Raw genomic sequence first — 25436 nt, forward strand, 5'->3', positions numbered from 1 at the left:
GTACTGGACCACAATTAAGATACCTCCTATAATTGGAAAGAGATGGGTTCTGAAACTGAGAAAAGCACTAAGCAGGACATCCCAGATTTATATGGAATCTTATACTATCATAACTCCCTCACTTAATCAATCAATAGAGTATGGATTTCTCTTTAGAAAACAGCTGACTTTTATCCCCAATTGATAACTATTTCTTAAAGCATTATGCAATCTGGTTCATTACAATTGTACCACTTAGAGCAGTGTTTCCCAAACCAGTCCCAAAGCCCTACCAATAGTCCAGGTTTTGCCAGTATCTCCATTGAAATAAAAAAGGAAAATACATAAATGCTTGATTGTTGGTGGGCCATGAGGACTGGTTTGGGAACCACTTCTTTAGAAGATGAGTTCCATGGTTTTCATTCATTTGTTTTAGAACATTGCTTTATGTGTCTCTAAATTTTATATATATATATATAAAAAATAGTTTATTTTTACTGAAATTGTTTAACCCCTTAAGGACCAAACTTCTGGAATAAAAGGGAATCATGACATGTCACACATGCCATGTGTCCTTAAGGGGTTAAGCATGGAAAAAAGTTACCAATGATTATAAGGCATGGTTGAAAAGGGCAATACATGTGATATAGTATGCATTATATATTAGTATAGCATATTTGCCAAACACATGAAGCCTTTTTTAACAAGAAAAAAGAAAATATTTTATAAATAGAACATTTTATTTTAAATAAATTAAAGATTGTTTTGCAATCATTTTCAACTTTATACATTTGCACTGCTATCAGTCAGACAAACATACTAAATTAATCAACAAAACCATAAAGTACAGTAAATGTGAGTAGTTCAGATATGGATACTTGTACTGACAATTGAAAGCTAATATTAGCCAACAATTGTCTGCAGCAGAGCATTGATATTCGGATTACACCATCAATGTTCCCATCAAGCCGATATGGACGTCACCATGCTATGCTTTGCTATCACTTTCTTTCGTTTGAATTATGTCATTTGATATTTTAATTTCGATTGTTTCTGCACTCAAAGCTTCTTTACCGTTTTCCTCCTTTAAGAGCAGTTTCCTAAAATGAAAGAAAAGATAAATGTGCATTATTTTAGAAATACCAACATGGAAGATGACAATTGATTGCACACACGACAAAGTACCATTAATCCTTTGGTAAATCATTCAATAATGAAACTTTTCAAGCACCATAACTACTGTAGCTAGTTTCACAGAAGTTGCTGCTTAGGAACTTTCAGCTCATCAACATTAGTAGTGGAGGTGGGGAGTGGTGCTTGTCAGACCGCAGGTAAGAAATCAAACCATTTCAATTTGTTTTTGTCATCTAACACTGGAGGTTTGGGAGGACACTCCTGGTGCCATAACCACTACAAGAGCTACTGTGGCTATGGTTCTTGGTGTGTTCCTTTAAACCTGTCTACATAAACAATATCTTAAAACACTGGATATACATGTATTGTGTACTCAAAATCTCAAGACAATTGTTTACACCAAAGGAGATTAAATCAGATTAAATTTCAAATTTTAATTTAGTAAGTAGTTTAATGCTATGAATGGTAAGCCTCTTGTAAATGATGCATCTTCAACATTATTACAATCAAGCTATGAGTCATCAAATTGTGCTCATTTTCCTTTAGAAAGCAATATTAGCAGTCAGGTCAGAGAGAAAGATTATAAAAAAGTTCCATCCAATGAAAGTGTAATTGTTCGTTGCCTGTGGATTTCCATTAGTAATAAAAGTAGGTATTGAAATAAACAGCAAACACAGACTGATATATTTAAAATGAGTATGTCAAACTACTTGCATGAGGACAGTTTCTTATTTCCACTACTGCTTTTGTAAAAATGTTTAAAACCCAAAAACCTCTGAGGTTGCTTTGAAAAAACAAAATAGTCCTATTAAAACTATGAAAAAAGTTATTTATGTTTAAAATATAATCAATGTAATCTATCCTCCTATAAAATATCAGTAAAAATTACAATATATGTGTTCTCAACATTATATGGCATAGCAATATGGTTTTAGGGCTTACAGCTCGAAACAAGGATTGACATGCCCTTTTTAAAGGGACAATACCCTCCAAAATCCTTAAAGCACCAAAGAAGAAGAAAATGAAGAAGAAATGAAGTTATAAAATAACAGATTCAGCTTGCCACTGCATCCTTATGTATTAAGGAATCAATTCTTCCAAATCCTGTATCCATGAAATCCTCCTTTACATGACATATTGATACTCCTTGGGTCACTGCAATTTGTTGCCGAGGTTGTAATCTTGCTACCCCATGGGTCGCTGCAAGTTTATAATCCCTGGTCACTAAAGGGGTTACTTCAGGGGGTCACCTTTGCGGAGGGCCGTGTACTGAAGACTTCCAAAGTGAGAGAGGCTGAACTCCCTTGAGGTCGAGGGTAACTACCCTCAGGTAAGCCAAAGAGAAAAATCTCTTAGTACAAAAAGACCAAGTATGTCCTAGGGATAGGACAGGAACAAAAATACTTTTTAATTATGAGTTCCTGTCTAATTAGGTATAGGACGAGCTACCCATTGTTTTGCTGCCATGGATATGGCCAGGAAATATAAATGTATATATAAAAAATATAAATGTATATATAAAAAATTTACATATAATCTTTATATATATAATTGTTATGTCTAACATATACTTTACACATATATGCTTGCACTCCTGGATTAGAAAGTAATTGCCCGGTGCTGGTCAGGCACAGAATAAAAAAAAATGTTTGGAAATGACCGCACTCCAAGGACTTGATGTTAGTAAAAATAAAATATAACTTTTATACTCTAGTTTTTACAAATATCGATGTTTCAGCCCCAATACATGGGATTTCATCAGGATGGCAATATATATATATATATATATATATATATATATATATATATATATAAAAAAAAAACAAAAAATCTTGCACTCCACCTGTCCAGTTGTTCAATGCCCGGTGCTTGTCAGCCAAAATACAAAAAAACTTCCAAAGATAGCACTCCAGGGTCTTTATAAAAATTAACGTTATTTTCCTTGCTAAAACATCAAAGTGTCAACGTTTCAGCCTGAACCCCTCAGGCTTTCGTCAGGACGAAAGCCTGAGGGGATCAGGCTGAAACGTTGACACTTTGATGTTTTAGCCAGGAAAATAAAAGTTAATTTTTATAAAGACCCTGGAGTGCTATCTTTGGAAGTTTATATATATATATATATATATATATATATATATATATATATATATATATATATATATATATATATATATATATAATTTACTCGTAATAACTAATATGAATATTTGCAGGTAAAATAAAAAATAAAAATATGACAGATGTCAATCAATATTGTCATTGTTACTGTTTTTTAGACAGAATTACGAGATTCTTTTTAAACATTATTGTGGAAAAAAAATTTCAGTATAAGAATTGATGTATAATTCAGAGATTTGCACTTAACTAGACTGTATTGTCATTAGCAACATAAGGAATGATTACACTATGATCCAATACCTATTGTTATTTACCTTTCAAGGTTACACAGACAATATGATGCTCCACAAAGTGTAATCTTCATGATGGAAGAAAACAGTACATTTTAAGGGAGCAAAAACAAGGACAATGGTAATTGTCATGTTTATAAGCGTCTTCTTGTAAAAATTACATTACATGGAGGCTCTCACTGGCTTTTGTATGGCTTGATGTATGGCCCTTAGCTTACTAAAATCAAATCCAAGTAATTTTACATTCCTGAATTAGTAGAATCAGGCTTAAAAATACTCTCCTTTGTTAATATTGATTTATTGCCATTGAAAAAAAGTGACTCATGTTACACATATCAATTTTTTCTGCAAATTGTTGGAGAACAAAAGTGCCACTTCTTTTAATAAGTATAATCAACACAATCATACACAATTATCTGAAGTTTTAAAGGTCCACAATCCTCAAAAAAAGGTTGCCGTATTGTATTTTCAATCTTTATTGTTTTATTATATTCTCAGTGCTCTTAAAAAAAGCTTAATCTCAACTTCATTGCTGACATTGAACTTTTCTGGGCTTAATTATAAAGACATGACTTTTTAACAGACTTTTGTAAGGAAATTGGTTGACAAAGGTTTTTTTCAGGTTCGATAACACTCAAGTTACTAATTTTAACAGAATAGAAAACAATGTAGCTGTTATGAATCAGTATTTACAGTACTTTTAAAGGGTTACGCTAAGCACCATGACCACTTCTGTGATTAGAAGTGGTTATGATGCCTGGAATCTGTAATCTGGAATCTGTATGTGCATTAAAATGCTTTAAAATGCTGCACATACAGAGATTGGCCCCTATGCTACTAGAAGTGCAATTCCATCTCTGGCAGCATCATTAGGTACCAGGTTGGCTGTTATTAATTCTAACACCAGCACGCACAAGATGCTTTGCCTAGGCAGCCAATTGTGTCATGCCTTCCTGTGCCATTCCTCAGTCTGCCCTTCATGACTTCCTTACACCAAGGGGGAGTGATGTCAGTGAAGGAAGATCCTGCTGAATTAGAGCTTGGACTCATGCTTGAAAAAAGTAGGTTTAACAGTTTTTAATTATTTTTTTGGGGCATTTGGGGGTTGGCAGACCACCACCAAAACACTAGCTTTTGATTGGAGTAACCCTTTAACTCTGATTATCTCATACCTTTTTAGCTTTGTATGCAAATTGTCAGGAAGTGAATAGTAATAATTATCACAAAGCTAATTATGATCAGCATTAAAATAAATGTCTATTCAACTGTCAGAAAGCAAACAGTAAATTATTAAAGTAAATGAATACATTTAAAATTGTGCAGGATATCAAAGAAGCTATTACCACACCCAGAGTGCCTTTTTTTCCTTAAATCATAGACAGTGATTGGAGGTCATAAGAAAAAGAGATTTGACTCTGTTAATGACCTCCTTTATCCAACAGGTAGCAGAGGTTTAATGGTAAAAAAAAAAAGTTTCAGGCCATAGTGTTCTCACATGACTCTCATTCACCGGACTGTGATATATGGGTTGACAGTTATTCTATGTCTCCTAACTTAATAACAGAAATATTGTATCTTTCCTTGCAACTTTTGAAAGTGACATGGAGTGTAAATTTAGGGAGGTTGGCATCCTTATAGCATATGATTTTTTTATGGCAATTGTTTTTGTTGCTAGCCAGACTATTTTTTAACTTCCAAACCAATACACAAAGAAGCTATTTGCAGTAAGCTGTGTAGGAGCTTGGATTGAGGTAGGAACTTTAGAACAAATTGATACTAAGCAATAATGTGCAGAAAAAAATGGCCAGGGAACCTCATGAGAGGAGATGCAAAGTAGAGAGCCTAGCATGCATTAGCTCTTTCATGGTTTGTAAGGGTTAATGAGGATGTTATACCAATTAAGCTCCTTGTCTCTCATCCCAAAGAAGAAAATGTAATGGTTGTCAAACATGGAGATATTTAAAAATGTATTACTTCTACTCATGAAGTGAGTAAATTATGTGGACTTCTACAAAATGTTCATGTACTTTAATATAAATTTTAGCCATATTCTCACTGAAAGGTTTTATGGTTTTAATGTATTTTATATTACCCAGTTGTTTACATAAAGAGGTAATAGTCTAACTGAAGTCTCTTACTGGTGGAGCCTGATGAATATCTAATAAAAAAGTTGGCTATTTTTCTAACACTAGCAATTGTCACACAGCCTAAGTAGTGTAATAAGGCTGTAGTGTTCGGTCATGTCCAACAAAGATTTAAGACATGTTTTATTTTTTTATAGACACAGTGTAGTTTGAATGTCAACTAATTGCAGGATGATCTTTAGTAAACTTTTAGTAAATATTCTGTTTTTTTATTATAATTTCATGGAAAAGTTTTTTAAAATATTTAAGACTGGAATTTTGTTCGGACTGCTTTGCATGTTTGAGAAATAATAATAATAATAATAATAATAATAATAGTAATAATACATATCTAAATTACATTTTATACTGAGACCTGGGAGATGTACAAATATTCCTTACTTAGTAAAATAATACAAATTATATCTATACTGTTAGGTTGTAAAAAAAAATTTTATTATGGTTTCGTGCAAATATTGAATATACTTCTTAGTAATTCTAGACATAAATTATGTCTCTACTTATTTAATATCTTACCCTTTCCTGTTTTATATTTATTTATGTATTTATTTATTTATGTATTTATTTATTTATTTATTTTAGACAGAAATTCAAAAGAAAATTTAGCCAGTAAAACTACTTATGTTTTTTGCCTTGGTACTGTTTTTCACCCAGTAGAGAAACACATTTATCTTCCAGGACTCCTTGGGATCTCTGCAGGGAGGCTATAAAATACAGTACCCCCTACTACCCCTTGTTTTCTATAGCGAATGTTCTACTGTCAAACTTCAAATCTGTGTTCTTGCAGCCAGGAAGAGAAAAGTCTGAGTATACTCTGTATAATATAGACATTCCTGCAGACTGTTAGATGAGCTTGTAATATTCCTATGCAGTGAATATACTAAGTATAATTTTCTACTATATTGTGCTGAATGCATTCAGCTTCCTTACAATTTTATCGATTTCATTAGAAGTACTGTATGTTACAAGAAAATATATTTATGCTTTTATGTCACTTTGTCAGACCACGTCTAAACAATTCTAGGTTGAGAGTATATATATATATAATCTATACAACTTTTTATCCAACACAAAATTCTGGAAATTCTAAATAAATACATGAAATATTAACAATCAAACATGTGGCAGAAAGGGGGTTAATGGTACATATTTGATGATCTAATATATTTGACGTTTTTTGTTGTGATAAATGATATTTGATTGCATTAATTCAGGGAAATCAAAATGTCCACTATCTATTATTTTACTTGCCTATATACACAGAGATCAAATGTCCATTACTTTTGCTTTGTTTTAATGTTACTAGCAATTTAACTTGTTTACTTCGCTGAGTGAGCGCATATAATAATATTACCCCTATAATTTATATTATTATATTTATGTTAATAAATCTGACAACATTACTATAAGAAATGGTCCTCGGAACTCCATTTGTGTAGGCAGTAACGTAAATTATGATGTGATTCTTTGATATTATTGGCTTTTATTATAGAATGTCACTATCAGAAAATGTCATTACTTTCTTTAATTATACCCCCACATGGCCCTCACATACACTATATTAAAAAATATGAAAATAGTATTTAAAAAGTGTCATACAGTATATATATGTGTGTACATTCTATGGAACTCATTATCATTAGCAACTTTTTTTAGGTTTATAAAACCAAACTGGGAACATTTAACCCCTTAAGGACACATGACATGTGTGACATGTCATGATTCCCTTTTATTCTAGAAGTTTGGTCCTTAAGGGGTTACTACTTATAGCCACATTAGACAAAAAAGAACAACCTGTTTATATAGTTTCAAATAAAATGTGAAATCACAAACACATGAGATGTAATTGTAATTATAATTTAGCTTGCAATATTTATAGAGTCTCTTTGCTGTAAATATTCGAAATGTACTGTCTGTGTTTATAGATTTAATATCTAGCAGTAGTAAAATAGCTGACACAGCTTTATGAATTAAAGTTATTATGCTATTTAAATAAATAAAAATATGTAATGTGACTAATCCTTTCATATGACATGAAGAATTTTAATGATCTGATCATTAGTTTCTGAAAATAATCCACAGAGACATAATAATAAAATTCTGATTTGCCTTTGTTGGTATATTCTATATTTAATAAATCAACAGTTATATTGCATTGCTGAGCTAATAATTGTGATATGCAATTTAGTCTGTGTTAGCATGTTGGATGATTATGCAAACTTTATTAAAGAACAGCCTAGTCAATTCAATATATAATTGTATCCAAATACTAATAATATCTGTACATTATAAGGATAAACAGTATGGGGTTTTACCCAATTACCACTACATTTAAACTCAAAGCCATGCTTTATAATGTTTGAACTTTTTAAAATGTTATGTTCTTATAAACTGGTTATCTGAGTTTTGTACTAATTTATATTTGTATATTTGTTTAGTTTATTTTCTGCTTATATACTTTTAATGTGCAAGTGTTCTATAATGTGGAAAACACAATCAAAAAGGCAAGAAGGGAATTTACTCAACCCTTAATCTTATACATATGTTATATAGTTATATATTTTTAAGTTACCCAGTTTTCTGTTGTTTTAACAATACTCTTTATTTGTTTTACTTTACACAGTTAGACACAAGTTTATATATCACTGATGCCATGTTTTTCTATTTTAGTATTACTGTTAATATCATTACTCTTCCGGAAGCTGCTGTTTCTAGAAGAGTGAATGGTATTACATATGTTCAAGCACATTTAAAAGGAAATTGAGCTGCTTATGAAAAGTTTTGTTGTAACTTTAAAACATAATATAAAATTGCACTGATTCTTCATCAACAGATTAGAAATGCTTAGAAATCATAGTAAAAAAAAGTTTTCTATTCAGGTATTTCTCCTTAGATATTTGATGGGTCAAGTTTAAAAAGTTCTATTCCATTATTCTATACACGATATGGCATTAATGCCATTCCTTCGATTTGTGATACAGAACTTTTAAAAGAAACCACAAAACAAGAATATTATACATACTCAGGTTCTGTAAGTGGAGTTGTTTCATTTGGCTCATTTACAGGACTCCCATCATGATTTGTAATTCTTTCATCCTCAGTTCTCATTTCAACTATTGGGTCTTTTGATCCATCTTTCCTACAAGATATTAAACATTTCTGAATATATGTTATACTATGTAAATAATACACATTGGGATTTAAATAATAAAGTATTTTTTCAAGGAAGGACACATTGAGATGTTCTTTCATTGTATATCCTAAAGTATATTGTTTTAAAACAACTCCAATGTACTCATGTTATTGACCATGAGAAGATGAAAGGTCAATTCCTTTAAAAATGACATAAAACCCACCTAGGCTACTTATAAAAGTCTTCCAGGTGAACCAAATGTATAATTCAGTGTATTTAGGAACTGAATTCTTAAATTCCTAAATTCTTTGATTAGAAAATAAGCTATTTGATATTTTTACTTGATAAACTACAATGGTGGATTTGTCCAGAAATGTGGAATATGCTCTTCATTTGAATCAACTCCAGTTATTTTAGAAATATTTAAATGGACCACTTTTAAGGACTGATTTGCAGACCCAGGTGCCAAGTGGTATTTATTTATAGTATGTGTTGTCTAGTTTTTGGGAAAACCTTTTTATATATAATTAGCTTTTTTGCAATACTATATAGTCTCTACAAGTTTATAACCTCCAAATAATCTTTCAAACAGGTAAATGAATAGAGGAAAAATAAAAACTATGCAAATAATTATATTAATGTTTTTAGCATCCCTAAAGATTCAGAAATAGCTGTTTTTTTTCCTTTCAAAGGAATACAGAAAGGCCAATTAATACAAATAAGCAGCTGCATCCATAAAGCATGCCATTATAACAGTGCCTGGATGAGACACAAATTGTGTAAGCACGCTGTGACTTTATACATGTTAACTACTTATTTATTTACAATACTGCACTATAGAAATGACCTCTTCTGTGTTTACTTTATGGACAATGCCAGCATATATGCCTATTTGAAGAGTGAAGAACACCCTGTTTAAGAAATCTGCACTTGAATCCTACATGGAAAATATGAAAGACTTTTAAAAAATGAAGAATTTGTTTTTTTAACCCTTTTATCTGGGATATTGGACATTGTGGAGAGTAAATATTAATTGCTGAGATTTTTAAGACTTTTGGGTGTAGATGCTATTTACAAACATACATAATATCGAATTTTGCAATATTAAACCTGTTTTTTTTTCAAATGGCAATAAATTTGAGCACTATTTCATACTTAGCATTGTTTACTACTATCTTTTGAGGTGTTGTTCAGACATTCAAGAGACAGCATATTGATTAAGATGTGCGTTATATGTTAATCATTAAGTTACTTTTAAGAACTTTTATGTTATTTATATTCATTTTTTGAGTAACTTAGATTGCACAGAAGTTAATTTTTTCATTGAAATAAATCTTTCTGAGACTTATGTGAATTCTCATATACTTCTCGTTTTTTACCTAATTTCTATAGCCATTTAGACTTTTTACCTTTCAATTGGTGATGCATTTAAGCATAAATTCAACAATACATATTCAATATATATTCATTATATTATATTATTTATTCATTTAAGTCTTGTAAAATATAAGGCACCTTTTGATTACATCATGTACTTTGAAATAAATTATATATATATTTGTCATATACATTGTCATGTCAAGTCTATTGCAAGTTCTAAAATAAGTTAAGTTTACTTATTGTCAGCATATCTTATGACTCCTCATGATCACTATTTTAAACTCAGGCCTGTGAATGTATGTTAGAATTGAGTGAGGGCCAAAATATTACATTATGTGATGAAAACTTTTCCTTTATAATGCCTTTGTGACACTTTGTTCTGGGTGATATGACCAAAATCCAACATAAGTATATTTTCTTTGTTAAAGGTCAGTATTATTTTACCATAGTTTTATTGGATTATGATTTATTTCTATGGACAAAATAAAAAAAATTCAAGTAAAACTTTCGCAAGCCCAGTCTTAATATTATTACCATGCGTCAGACAGTGGGGGCAGAAAGGTGTAGGAGCTATCCACCATTCATCTGACTTATGTTATGCGGTCTATCCCAACACTAAGCGTTTGTGTAAAATGTAACTTATTTTTTTTATGACAGTTCTAAAAAAAGATTTACTGAATAGCAGTAGGCATGTTAGAGGTAAAAAAAGAACACAATTATACTGAGGTGATGATTTTATGCACCACACCTCAACTTCTTATTAAGTACCATAACAATCAGTTAGTTCCACTGGTCCAATACATTATAGCAAAAAGAGCCCAAACAGGATTCAGTAAGGTTAAGTTAAGTTAGGACCTCGGAAGTTACGGAAAATTAAATTAGATATATTGTATTTCATTTATTGCATGGCGGTGGAGAATCTAACTTAAAAATAAAACAGTTAGATATGTTGAATATATCTCATATGACCCCTCATTTCATGCCATAAATTTAGCCATGGTTTCTATATTTTGAAATATTTTTCCTTATTATTGTCTGATCCTCCATTACTCTGGTGTCTTCTACCTGCTTCACCCAATTTTCTACTGTCAGTAAAGTAATTTTTTTCCCCCAAAAAAGGGATTAATGCGTTAGCCTTATTAATTAGAAACTACAATAGTTTTTGTTGATTTACATCAGTGAAGACATTAGGCCACTCAAGCAAAATCTGTGAGGAAATTAGACCATAAGATAATGGTAAAATTTGTTTGATATATAAATTTACTTATTTACAATATTGCCAAATATTTGAGCAAAACAACCATATATGTTCTAGAGTGCCTTCCTCTCACCCACATCTCATTTACTTTTGGGAAATAACAATGCAGTAACGCTGGCGTTCAGTACCAACGTGTCACCCATTTGTAAAATGATTCCCTTTTTTTCTGACTAACCGGATTCATCATAACTTTTCAAAAAATATATGGCCTGAAAATGACCAGGTGCCTCATCCATTAACCTATTTTGAATCATAGCATATATCTTAGACAAAGAATGAGCATCTTGTGTATTAGAAATACAAAAAAAGCTCAAAAGAGGAGAGCTCTCTTGATATTCAATTAGGTAAAACTTCCTTATAAGAAATTAGAAAGTTGGGAGTATATTAGTATATCCAACAAGGTCGGCAATTTAGAAGGGCCCAGCAGCTCGCTTAGGGTTGGGATTGTATTGTCTCGTAATAATAAATTCAAATTATTCCCAGATTCACCTATAAGACGGGCAAGCATTAAACCTCCTTCCCCATTTTGGAAATCGGGATTATCGGGAAAGGGATATAGGGGTGAGATTCCTGGGGATAATTTCCACCTATTTTTATTTTAGATTTAATACACCCAATCAAAGAGGATGAGATGTGAAATCAAGTCTGTAAATGCAACAACTTAACCAGGGAAGATTGTGTAGAGGCACTTTTGTAAAACTCTGCTCTAAAGTATACCATGGTCATCACATTTCTATATTAGTCAATTCCCTCAATCTAGTCAGTAATGCTGCAGTGTAATAGTGATAGAGATTCGAAAGAGGCAGCCCACCCTTATCTCTATGGCTTGTTAAGATTTGATAGGCCAAACAGGGGTGTTTATTTCTCCAAATAAAGGACACAAACATTTTCCGAAACTTAATAAATATTGACTGTGGCAGAGAAATAGGTAATATCTGGAATAGATATAATATCTTCAGGAGAACCATCATTTTTATTATATTAATACGACCTAGTATTGAAAATCGTGGTAAATTCCATCTAACAAGATGATCTTGAATTACTGTCCAGAGTGGTATTTAATTAGCCTATATAAGACCAGCAATCAAAGGTGTAAGATAGACCCTTAAGTATTTAAGCCCTCCAGAAGACCAGTGGAATATGTGTTTCTTAAACTTGACCTTAAAACTTCTGATATATTAATTCCTAATATCTCACATTTAGTGATATTTACCTTAAAGTTAGATATTGCACTAAACGTTTCTATTTCAATTTTTACTTGCGTCACAGATTGTATATGATCTGTTAACGAGAGCAGAATGTCATCCACAAAGGTGGAGACCTTCAGTTCTCCTCCTTGAAATAAATATCCTCTTGTAAATTGATTCTTCCTAATAGGTTGCAAAAAGGGTTCAATGGCTAAAACAAAAAAGAAGGGGGGATAGAGGGTATCCCTGCCTTGTTCAATTTCCAATAGGGAAAAGAATTTGAAAATTGTCCATTCACCTTTACACTACCAGTAGGGCCATTATAGAGAGCTTCAACCCACTGTCTAAATCTGCACCCAAATCCATGTACCTCCAATACAGTATATAGATAGGGCCAGTCCACCCTGTCAAAGGCTTTCTCTGCATCTATGGCCAGAAGCGCTACAGATTTTGTGGAATATTTTGCACCATGTATGACACCTAATATTTTAGTGGTATTATCTTGTGCTTCTCTTCCTGGCACAAAGCCTGCCTGGTTAGGGTGGACCAGTCCAGGCAAAAGAGGTTTGAGACGGAGCACCAGTATTTTCACATAATGTTTTAAATCCATATTTATCAGAGAAATTGGTCTATAACTAATGTAACTAACTAATGTAATCAAAGTTTGTAACATTGGTGGAGGAAATGTTATCCCAGGGGCTGTAGAATTAAAGGCCTTTAAAAAGTATTCTATCAAATAAGGCTGTAACAACTTCTAATAACAAATCGTAAGACCATCCAGACCTGGGCTCTTTACTAATTGGAATGATGTAATTGCCTTTTCAAACTCTCTACCAGTAATAGGAGCTTCCAAAGATTGAAATGATTTAGACAATATTTTCTCTATTATATTTGAGCTGATATATTTACGTATATAATCTTTAGTTCCCTATGGTCTAGGAAGATTGTATAATGCCTAATAGTATAAATAAAATGCCTGCGTTATTGATTCTCTTTCTAAATGTTGATTCCCCATTTCATATTTTATTTTTACTATAGAGGAAACTGGAGCCTACTCTTCAGGGCCTCTGCTAAAGATTTTCCACACTTTTTACCGTGTGAGTAAAAAGATTTACGTGTGATCTGAATTGCATGCTGTGTCTGTAAATTAAGCAAACTTTTCAGGTCCATTCTGTATGCTACTAGGCGTTCATAAATCTCAAAATATGGATTTAACTAATGGGCCAACTCGTAAAATGTAACTTGTCATTCCCAGTATATCCTTTACTTCACCAAACTGGCATATGAATTGGAAAAACAGAAAGTATGCACACACATGGTTTAATTTTGGTTTTAGGAGATTATGCATTTTTTTAATTGTTACATCCTCTATCCAATGTGCTTTGGGTGGGGATGAGAGAGTCTACTTATCTTTGGAGTCTCATGGACTACAATTTTATTTTATTTATTTATTTTTTTAATTTTAATCTTCTAATTAAATAAAAACAATCTGCTCTCTGCAGAATGGCTTAATTGTCATTCTGTTCTGCAACCTAACTAGTGAAAAATGAATACTAACAAATGATGCCTTATCACACTGCTAAAAATAGGCTTTTTCACTGCTGGAAAATGCAATGTCATGTAGTACTTAGTAGATAGCATCACCGTTTCTCTGATTTAATTCCTTCACTATCAAACAATTTGTGCTTGAGAAATTATTGTCAAATATTAATTTGAAACAATGGATGCATCAGAAGCATAAAGAAACTATAATAAAAATGTCATACAGAGGGTGTGACAAAGTAGATAAATAAAGATGGTAAAATAGCCTACTTATAGTTATTTCTAAAAAAACAGGAGCAGTGGCGGAGCATGGGCATGGCCAATGGGGTTGTTGCCCTGAGCACAAAATTCTTAGGAGTGCAACATTTCAAAAGTAAAAAAAAAAAAAAAGTAGTAGAAAGAAGTAATAACAAAAAAAGCTCACACAGAAAATCTCCAAATGTTCAAACATTCCACACAGTTTTTCAACATGATGGGGCAAATAAACATTGTCACGAAGAATTTTACAGTATAGTTCCAACTAATTATCACAATAGAGGCCTAATGTAATCCTTATCAGTGAATTATATAATGCCTATAAATAGTATTATGTAAATGCCTAATAAATGGTTTCATCTAGGTACGCTGGTAACAAGCACCTAGATTACCCCGTTCCACATTCCCTACCCACCTCATCTCCATGATGTGTGTGACACTGACAGTTGGGTTAAATTTTTCGCATCATTTTTTAAATTTACCTCGTGTCTAAAGCAATGGGTACAGAGTATAGACTTTGGGAATGCTAATGGTCCTGAGGTTATGTAGAGCAATACTTGCCTTGCCCCAGGCGCTGGCAATACATTCTATGCCACTACCCAAAAAGCATTATTACTAGTACAGCTTACTAAAAACGGCAACAGATGGGTATCATCCATTAAAACCTCCCTTTTGTTTCCAAGGAGTATGTGAGCTCATGTTTTCAGCACATTTGCAGGCATTAAATAACTAACTAGTGTTTTCTGGCATAACAATATGTTTACCCATAGGCGGAAAAAAAATCAGTGTGAGTATAAATCAGTGTGAGTTATGCTTTATGGACTACATTTCATTCTGCAAAGTACATGAAAGTAAAAATTTTTAAACCCATTTCTGGAAGTAAAGGATTGAAATGGTATAGTATTTTCTCTAGCTGGGAGCTGGGCATTTAGATAAAAGTTAATTAGGGAGTTAAAAGTCCACCCGCAGCTGTCGACCAAGACTTGCTGAGGTTACCAGTGAAAGTAAGATAAAGGATTTTGGTCACACTTGTCCCACACATTTGAAGATACTTGGAGTGCCTGTATCCTCTTTCTACTACTGATACCTGCTCCCTGCTCCCTTGGTCAGGTTTAGCACCCAGATCTTCATGTGATTGGAGTGCGGTTAATTTTTTCTAGTTTTTCTCTTTTTGTAGATGTTGGCAGTAGAGACTGAAAAATATGGGATCTACTAATCCCCCTTCCAAAATATTATGCCAACAGGGCAACCATCAGGGGGTGACAACCATGACGGTTGATATGGGCCCAGCGGCCATAGGGGGTCCGTCCGGGCCCCACATTCACCATCTGTAGCAGCAGAACTGCTGCCGGTGCACCTGCATGGGGGCCCAGCACCCTGATCCATGTGGTCCATGTGCAATGACCATATGTGTTCAGGAGCCTGGTCAGCGCTGCTGCCATTTTACCACGACCAGACCCCTTTAAAATTGGCAGCCGCAAATACTGCTCGGAGGAAGGGATGGCTGGTCACTTCCTCCCAGCTTACTCTGCATGGGAGGAAGGAGAGGCAGAGCGAAGGCATAGAGGAGGGGAGAGCCAACTGACTCCCATCAGCCTCAGCCAAAATGGTAAGAAGCAGGAGGGTGACTAAAAAATGTGCTGCGTGTGTGTGCCTGTATGTATGTCTGTATGTCAGTATGTATGTGTGTTTGTCTGTCTGTCAGTATGCATGTGTGTGTGTCTGTCTGTATGTCAGTATGTAAGAATGATATCCAACTGGAGTTATTTCATTTTGTTACTAGATTATTACTTTACTATCATGATCCTACCATTGTGACATAATGTTTACTGCTTTAGAAAGAAAAACAAAATAGAAAAAAAGAACTAGTACAAGACAAATTAAAAAATACAATTGTCTCAAAAAGAATATAAAATATAATATTTCACATTAATACAGATGAAAATATGAAAAGATGTGAGGGAAGAAGAAGACGTACAAGAAAAGAAAATATAATATTTGACCCACATTATTTTACAGAAGATATTTTTTTCACAATCAGGGCTGCTTTCTGGGATACTTACCAATGTCAAGCAACTTCAAGTACCCTGCACACTGATAACATCACAACAGAACTGTGTTATCTCTGTGCTATTTTAATTGGTCCACATGGGTTAGAGCAAAACCATCTGATGGGACAAATGAACTCTACAACAAATTGATAACTATAAATGTGAAACATCAAGGAGAGATTTCCTTGCGAATTTTAGCATGAAATATTTTACAGTGTATATTGGGCCTTTTAAATACTTTTACAATTTTGGTGGGGTGTAATGCTAATCATGAACGTGGTTGTGTTAAAAAAATACCATCATGTTGGTTGATTAAAAAAACATATAAAATTAATACACAACCGAGCAGAGTATGCCTTACATCCTGATACTAAGCATTATTTTGGATCCTGTATAAAATTGCAGTATTCCCCAAAATTCAGACTGAATTAAAAGAAATTATGACTGACAATGACCCAACCAGTTGTGTTCTTGTTCAAAATAACTCAGAACAATATACAAACAATTCATTTAAATAAAATACAAATATATATATATATATATATATATATATATATATATATATATATATATATATATTAAACTCAAATGTCTAAAATGGATTATCTCTTATTGCAAAGTGTTATGATGCTAGAACTAATCAACTAAAATAAACGTAGTAATGATGCCAAGTAAAAATTAGCTCAATCATTTAGAACCTAAATTCAAAGTTTCCATGTGATTTTGCTCAATTTTAAAAAAAATTAATACTCGAATAATTGATCATTCACAACAGTCATTCAACTAATATTAAGAACCTTGAGTCTTTAGGATCTGTAAGTCTAACTTTTGAACAATTATTAATAGAACAATTATTAGTAAGCTTAAAAAATATTTTCTAGGCATGCTATTTTCTAACATTACTAAATAGCATATAATGTAGTAAAGGTAAATGTTGACTGGCACACTTAGAGTAAATATCACTGAATCTATATTTTAATGAGTCTAAAATTATATCATGAAATCACAACTTCAAATTGATGATATGATGTTTATTAGTGATTTGGAACTGTGATTTAATGATGTGAGTTCATACCTTTTCAAACATAGATGAAGCTCATATATGTCCAATCCTTTTGATATACGGTATCTAAAAGATGTATAGTCAAATTTTAAAGTTCTCTTTTATATCAATATTTGAAAATGTTCACATTGATGTTTTTCTCACCTCAGAGCTCCATCTTCTTTTCAACATTTGCATTTGATTGATCACGTTGAAACTAACTGTAGCATAGATTTCAAATATATACTTTATGATTGAATATAAAAAATTTAATCAGTTTTGTTTTGTACCATTTTTCCCATTTGTCTGCATTTGAGTTTTACAGCTTTGCATTTTCAGATATTTTTCATATCAATTTACCTCTAGATATCCCTGTGTTATTTTTATACTGTCCACAGGTTTCATATATTAGTTTTTGATCTGTATTAGTTCTTTGTGTATGTTTGGAAGTAATATTAGCATATATGTATTCTGTGAATATGTTTAGCGTTTAAAAGCTGTCCACTTAGGTATTGCATTTGAAACCACCCAGAATATGAACACATTTTTATTAGATGGATTTATGCATAAATATGTATACTTTGGTGTAACACAACATTTTATTTTTATCTAACTGATGCAATTAAACAAAATGCATTAAAAATGCATAACATTGATTATCTTTCATTTTTTAGCCAACATAGATGTATACATTATGAAGATACTTAGTATTCAATTTCTCTATAAAAGCAAATACAGATGGCTAGCTATCAGCATTGTTCTTAATACAACAGTATTACAACACACATATTGAATATAATTTCCAATATGTACTACTATTTCAAAATGTTGTATTTAGTGTACTGCTTTTACATTGTATCATTGGATTACTACTTTATTTTAATTTTATTTTTTGTGCAAGGGAACATATGGAATAATGGAAAAAAAATATATGTTGCATAATATGAATAAAGTTCATTCATTAAATTACATAATTATGCTGTTTTATGCATGTCCAAAAAGACAAACAATACATTAAATAAAATTAAACACATGTATACTTTAAGCCTGGTTACTTTAATAGTTCGTAATTTGAGTTTTAAAAGCTCAGTACAAGGCAGTTTATTTTCTTTATCATCCATTGGGCTTACTAAATACCTGGAAATAAAATGCCAATTCATATTGTTTAGACTACTTATCATTACGATCAAATATTGAATGCAGATTCTGAAACTGATATTCCACTATGCAGCCTACAGTATTACGGCAGGATTGCCTTGTGACTTACAATTTACAATTATACAATACAAAATGATAAAAGTAAAGAACAAATATGACAATATCTGGTAGTTAAAAAAAATGTATCTTGATAAAAGAGTTTATGATAAAATTACATACTTTCAACCAAAGCTAAAACTAGATAGAAACGTTGGAGAAAAATAGCAAGTATGTTTGAAAGCTATTCTAAAATAGTTTTTAATCTAGTAGAACAAAAATGTCAATTACATTTTATGCTAACTTATAAAGGACAACTTTTATAGAATATAATAAATCAATGAAAGTATCAATAAAAATACTTACGAATCTAGTATTTTATATATAAATATATATATATATATATATGATATTAATATTATATATATATAGATATATATATATATATATATATATATATATATATAATATTAATATTATATATATATATATATATATATATATATATATATATATATATATATATATATATATATATATATAGATATATATATATATCTATATCTCTCTCTCTATATATATATATATATATATATATATATATATATATATATATATATATATATATATATATGACTAACTAGACCTGGTACCAAAAATGGGTATTCTTACCAACTAATTATGTTTAGTATGCTGTTCCTGTAAAATATAAATTGGCTTAAAAATGTAAAACATTTCCATTTTGTGGAAACAAATGCAAACCTCTGATAGGAAAGTTGAAGTTAATGAATATCTTTCAGGATTCAGTTGATACTTTGCAGGACAGAACCTTTTTTCATTTGGATAACTCTTATTATAATCAATCAAGCATTTTAGAAAGTCATTAGAGAACACCTGGAAAATTGCAATAGACGAATTGGATCTGTTCAAACATGTTCATCTTAGTTTTAAGCACTGTGGACCATTCTTAGTTAGTAGTTCCTTTACCTTCATTTGATAGACGTGATATGTGATGGGAAATGGAAACTTGTAGTTTTCTTGTCCCAGCTGTTTAGTTTTCTTAAATCTAATATTTAATTCGTGTCTAGTAGCAGTAGCTTAGCAATAAAAAAGTGAGAAGCATGGAGTTATGAACACTCCTAGACCACAGACAGGCAAATATTTTACTGATGATAAGTATGTAATTCAATTAGAGGACATACAAAAAACAAAAAGAGTGTAGATAGGTCTACCTAGAGATAAAATCAAAGCTGATCCATCCAGTTTCTTAAACTTGCCATTGTTGGTGGCTCTAGCACTTGGAAGAAGAGTAGACGATTGCTTTGGGTACTTATTTGTAAGTTTAATTTCAAGAAATGAGCAAATCAAACAGATGTTCTGGGGTGATAAGATGAAATCCAATAACACCAGTGTTCAGACCGGAAGATAATCCCAAGCAAATAATCCAGCTGTTTGAGTTGTTATGTATTATGTTCCATGGGGTAAATAGACAAAGATGTAGCAAACATTACTGTATCCAATTTGAAACATACAATCTTCATATATCACTACAAAGTTGAATAGTACAGGAGCTTTGGAAACATCATAGATTGATATCAATTCCTCTTTTAGCAGATGTCTTTCATTCAAAGCCATTCATTTTAATGAGAGATTTCTCAGGTATTCTTTTCTATTTGCGTTGCATATTCTAAAGGATGCTTCTTCTTGTTGTACAAATGCCCATGTCTGAATTTTTTTCACATTTCTTCTTATTGCTAGAATGCAAATGATTACATATCTCTGCCATCATAAATCTCTAAAAACATTTCATTTTATTAGTAGCAACTCGGTTATTAAGCTATTAAAATCTGTTAAAATGTACTATGTTTTATTAATCCAAAATATATCTAGAAATTCTATTCATATATGGTATAGACTTAATTTCTTCATTCAGCTAATCTACTTGAAATATTGTAGACACATTTTTTATACATTTTCCTTGTGCTTATTTTTGAACCAGTAAAAATGTGAACATGCCGAAGATAATACTGTCATGACAAGCGTGTTGAGTACTGAAGAGGTATATATATATGGATATATATATCTTTTTTTTCAGTGGTTTAGTTGTATGAATTGTTAGCTAAATTATTCTTAAATTAATCTTGCGTATGATTTGCCATTACATGTGATCCCAACCTTGTATGGAAGCAAAGTTCTTCCCCCTCGCTTTTTAACTTACTGACTTTAACCAAATATTGCTAAAATGTTTATTCTAAAAAGCATACCGTATCTGAATTTATTTTTTTGTCCAGTAAGCACATTATTACCGTTATTAAAGTTTGATATATAGATAATCATGTTCTAAACATTGTAATATATCTATATTTTAAAAAACTAAACTATGTATCTTCTATTTCTTTTATAGGCCTCACCACTCCAAGTGACAAGTAAAATAAACTCTATAAGAAAATACTAACATTATGATAATCTATTTAATATAGTACTTACAAATATGCAGCTTTTCCTTCTTCTAATTCTTTGCTTTTTCCACTTGATCCACTTTTTTTCCCACAAATCCTTCTGGTAATGCACATTAGTAGGCCACATTGTCTCATGAAGAAGCAACTGACATCTGTCACAACCAGTATAAGCAGAAGAGCTGCTACTGCTAGACCAATCACTGCTCCAATTCCAAGGCCATTGAAAAGTGTATCTGTAGAAAAAGGAGGCCATTTTATTAGTGTTACAGTTATATATTGATTTGTACAGATTAGATGTTCTGTTATAAACCTGGATTTTTTTAAAGACATAAGTTGTTCTTTATTTATATATTTTACATTAAGATTTTTAAAATGTTTTTGCATATGTGTTTTAACATATGCACAACTTCTCACTTAAAATTGAGGAAAAACATGGAAAACATAGATGCAATGTGGGTTTACTGGTGAGAACCCAATTATTCAAAGAACATTAGTGTGTTTTAACTGTTATTTTAAAGACATAGTCCCTTCTTTGGGTAAAGCAGACTCACTTCTTAAAAAATGTCACTTATGTCCTTTTAATGTGTCATCTTCCTGAGATAAAGGATGGGCCATCTCAACTGTAGCATATTAAAAACAAGAAAGCTGACTGCGTCATGAAACCTACTTTACCGTATATCTGTAGTAAAGAGTATAACTAACCATAATAACTTTGACAACACAAGAATGTTTTCTCTGTTGTATTGTGTCCAAAATAATTTATAAATGGATTTCATGTTTACTGCCTGAGTCAAACTAGATAGGTAGATCAACATTATTTAAAGCTTCATAATTACTAGATAAATGACCTTCTTATAAGAAATGGAGATCTAAAAATTCCATGGCTACACTGAGGTGTGCAATTTATTGTGCAAACTCAATATTAACTCAATCAACATAATGTAAATGTTGCTACAACTGCTATAGAAGACTGAACAAGTGGAAGTTTATAGTGACATTTTTGGAATGACATCACAATTTATAAAATATCTTCATTCCCTAGTTTTCTATAGTGGCGATTCTTAGAGGCAGATGCTACTAAAAAAAAACACTTCGAACATTCTTTCCTGTTACGGGTCAAACAGAACCTGGAATTTTTTAATCTGAGCTAGTTTGCTCCTCATCTTCCAACTCAAGATGTAAGTTAAACATTTTAACTGTATAATTTTATATAGGTAAAATGCAGCCGGGCAAAACTAGTAAGAAATGCTAATTCAATGTTAAAAAAAATAAAAAAAAATATATGTAAAAATGCATTCCCAACTAACAACACCATGAATGTGAATTATAAGAAGAGTAATTTCAAACTGAGTTTTATTTAGAAGGACAATTATTCTAGATATGCAATATAATGGAAACAGAATAACCTCCGAGTATCTAATGACTTTATAAAAGTACAAAATGTTCATTATGGTAACACTCCATAATAGAATAGATTAAAGTCGGGTATTAATTGTATTATTCAATTTACTCATGTCATATGGTTTTTAATTGTTTATATGTACTTGAAGTTATTAAATGTTCTATTTTATATTTGTTTTGTGACTTTGGATTGAACTATGATTATTTCTTTAAGCATATGAAAGGCAATTATTAGCTTTTAGGCAACTAATAACACTAATCATAAAATTACATTCCCTCATTTATGCTTTTAATATTATGAAAGCTGATCTATAATTTCTTATTATAGATTCCAACATCTATTGATGTACATTTATTTCTATTTCAAGTATAAACCTTTGTTGTACAAATGCCCTATTACAAATACAAATTACAAATACAAATATTTTTTTTAGTAAGCTTGGCAATAAAGATGTAATAGAGAAAGTTTAATAAACAAGGAGATACATCATATATTTTTAAAGAGTACGTAAATATGAATATTAAATGGTCAAAGTGTTATAAGTGGTATGAAAGTATAAAAATAAAGGACATAACATAAAAGACAGGAATGGCTGCAATTCAAAACGAGCTGTCACATTTGCATTAAATCGATAAGAAAAAAACTTAGCTACATATGTATTATTAAAATCCCTTTTTGAAGAGTTTGATCCAAATCTTATTGTAAAACTTAAAAAAAAATATATATACAGTTAATTTTTGGAACCTGGGTTTGCTTTTTTTAGCTTTTTACATTGTGTGTTTTAAAGGCAGACCCCTCCCTGCCATTCAGACTACCATTTTTATTTTTATGTTTTACATAGTTGCAATCGAAAATGTAATAGTCATGACTTATTTGTTCGTATGAAAAAAAAAAAAAGATTTACGCTTGTATTTCGTTTAAAAGATCCATTTAATTTACTAGTCTGACTCATGGCACCAGAAAGTAGTGTAAATGTACAGCTCCAGGGTAATAAATTTCCAAGTGTAAAGTCTTCAAAGTTGTTTTGATATTAGATACTTGACTTGGCGATTCATTTTGGATCAAACTGCCATTCGACCAAATTTGAGTTGAATTGATGATTGCTCGAATTTCTGAGCCAATATGTACCCAAATATTGAAACAACTGAAATGTTTACTGGCAAGTCATGTTTGACTTGTTTTGTGATTCTGGATACCAACCCCATGGCACCAAAAAAAGATAACTGATAGGAAACAAATAATTGATGGCTAGGGGACATTCACTAAATATTGATTTTATTCACAGGTCAAGTGAGAAGTGAACAATTGCAGTAAAATAGGAGGTGCGGTAAATAAAAAACTATTTATATATTTAATAAATATATAATATATAAATATATAGATGAGATTTTTCTTTTTACTACTCCTTTTTTTGTTACTTCTTTTGGTTACATTTACTCACTTTATCTGTGTACCAAATGATGGGAAAATGCTCCTATCAGTATACTGCAAAATATTAAGATAATATTATGTTATGCACATGGTGTGTACCATACTGATTGTCCCGTTTTGGAATCAGTTTTTTGGTACTGATTCTGTTGAGCTGAACCGGCATTCTGCTGAAATTTGGGCATCAACAATATATTCTATTTAAATGAAAAATTATTCAGCCAAGCCAAATTTTGTTTCCGTGCCCAAGTCAATTAGATACACTAGACCAGTTTCATTAAAGCGAAACTGATAATCGCAATTAATTTACGAATGGTAAAATTACAGACCCATACAATTTGTCAGTTTGGAGGATTAAGTGCAGTCGGTAAAAGTAGTAACGTGGTTGGAACCATAGAAAGCAATGAGAGCAAATGAGAACAAAAAGATTGTGAAATTGTCAGATGCTAAAATAGCAGCTTGCCAGTAAAAAATAATGACAGGTACGGACATATGCACGCCCTAGGCAGGCATAGGATTTGTGGTGTCTGTCTAATAAATACAACTCTCCATTGTTATTCCTATGTTTCCATGTGGGAGGTTTTTTTGAGAGTTTTCTATGACAACTTAATGGCCAAGATAAGGACCACGGTAAATGCCATTTTTGAGAAACTTTTGAAACTGCACTAATTTATTTTACCACCAGCTTCTAATAAATTGAGGGCTGAGTAGGCATGATAGGAGCTGTAGTCAAGTAACCAGAATTTAGCAGATTTAAAAGATGATACTGCAATACTTGTATCTTTAATTAATTAAGCCTGCAAGCATTCCTTATGAAAATAAATTATACATATTAATAGCTTTGGACAATTACAACCCATGCAGCGTCATTACAATTTGAATTGGACTATTGAATTGGACTATTTTTTTTAGTTTTTCCTCCCCCCTCCTCTTTTTCGTATGCCAAATAGCTCTTAGAGCTAGCCAATAAAGAACGTTATTTTGTAAGCTACGCCCACTAGGGCGGACTTAAATGGACTACTGGAGAGTTAGAATATTTACAATATTACACTATCTATATTTTTATTCATTTTATGCTCCTACATTTGATGATGAGATTTATTTGAAAATTGGCTGCTGTTGTAAGTTGCCACTTTTGTACACTACATCACTTCAAGTGATTTTTAAAGTTTGCACATTTTTTCACTCAAAGTGTTTTTTTCACACACATTGTGTATATGTGAATTATGAGTGCTGTTTACACAAATTAGGCACTTGATGCTATTGCACTGTATATTTGCACTGAAAGCTGCTTTATAACTTTTGCACTTTAAATTTTAATCGCACCTATCTTTATGTGTTTGTTACCATTGGAGTGTTTTAGGGCTATTACACTGTTTAGGTGCTGCTCCATTTTTAAATTTTACCTTTTTTTATTTATTCTATTGTTAGCGCTTGTTT

The 25436-nt window shown here is 31.6% G+C and overlaps 1 protein-coding gene across 3 annotated transcripts in view; it reads right to left on the reverse strand.

Annotated features, from left to right (window-relative positions):
* Nucleotides 1-700: 700 nt before the first annotated feature.
* Nucleotides 701-25436, reverse strand: part of NCAM2 (neural cell adhesion molecule 2) — a 409545-nt gene continuing 384809 nt past the window's right edge. The window contains exons 16-18 of one of the 3 annotated variants that reach the window (XM_063448328.1): nt 21195-21399; nt 8688-8804; nt 701-1079 (exon numbers count right to left, since the gene is read on the reverse strand). In XM_063448328.1, the coding sequence (XP_063304398.1) occupies nt 968-1079; nt 8688-8804; nt 21195-21399 (434 nt within the window). In that variant the 3' untranslated portion in view covers nt 701-967. Of the gene's footprint in view, nt 1080-8687; nt 8805-19975; nt 20462-21194; nt 21400-25436 lie in introns of those variants that run through there. The other 2 variants (XM_063448337.1, XM_063448345.1) reach the window with 2 other exon arrangements.

Source organism: Pelobates fuscus, chromosome 1 (assembly GCF_036172605.1).
Source record: "Pelobates fuscus isolate aPelFus1 chromosome 1, aPelFus1.pri, whole genome shotgun sequence".
NCBI lineage: Eukaryota > Metazoa > Chordata > Amphibia > Anura > Pelobatidae > Pelobates > Pelobates fuscus.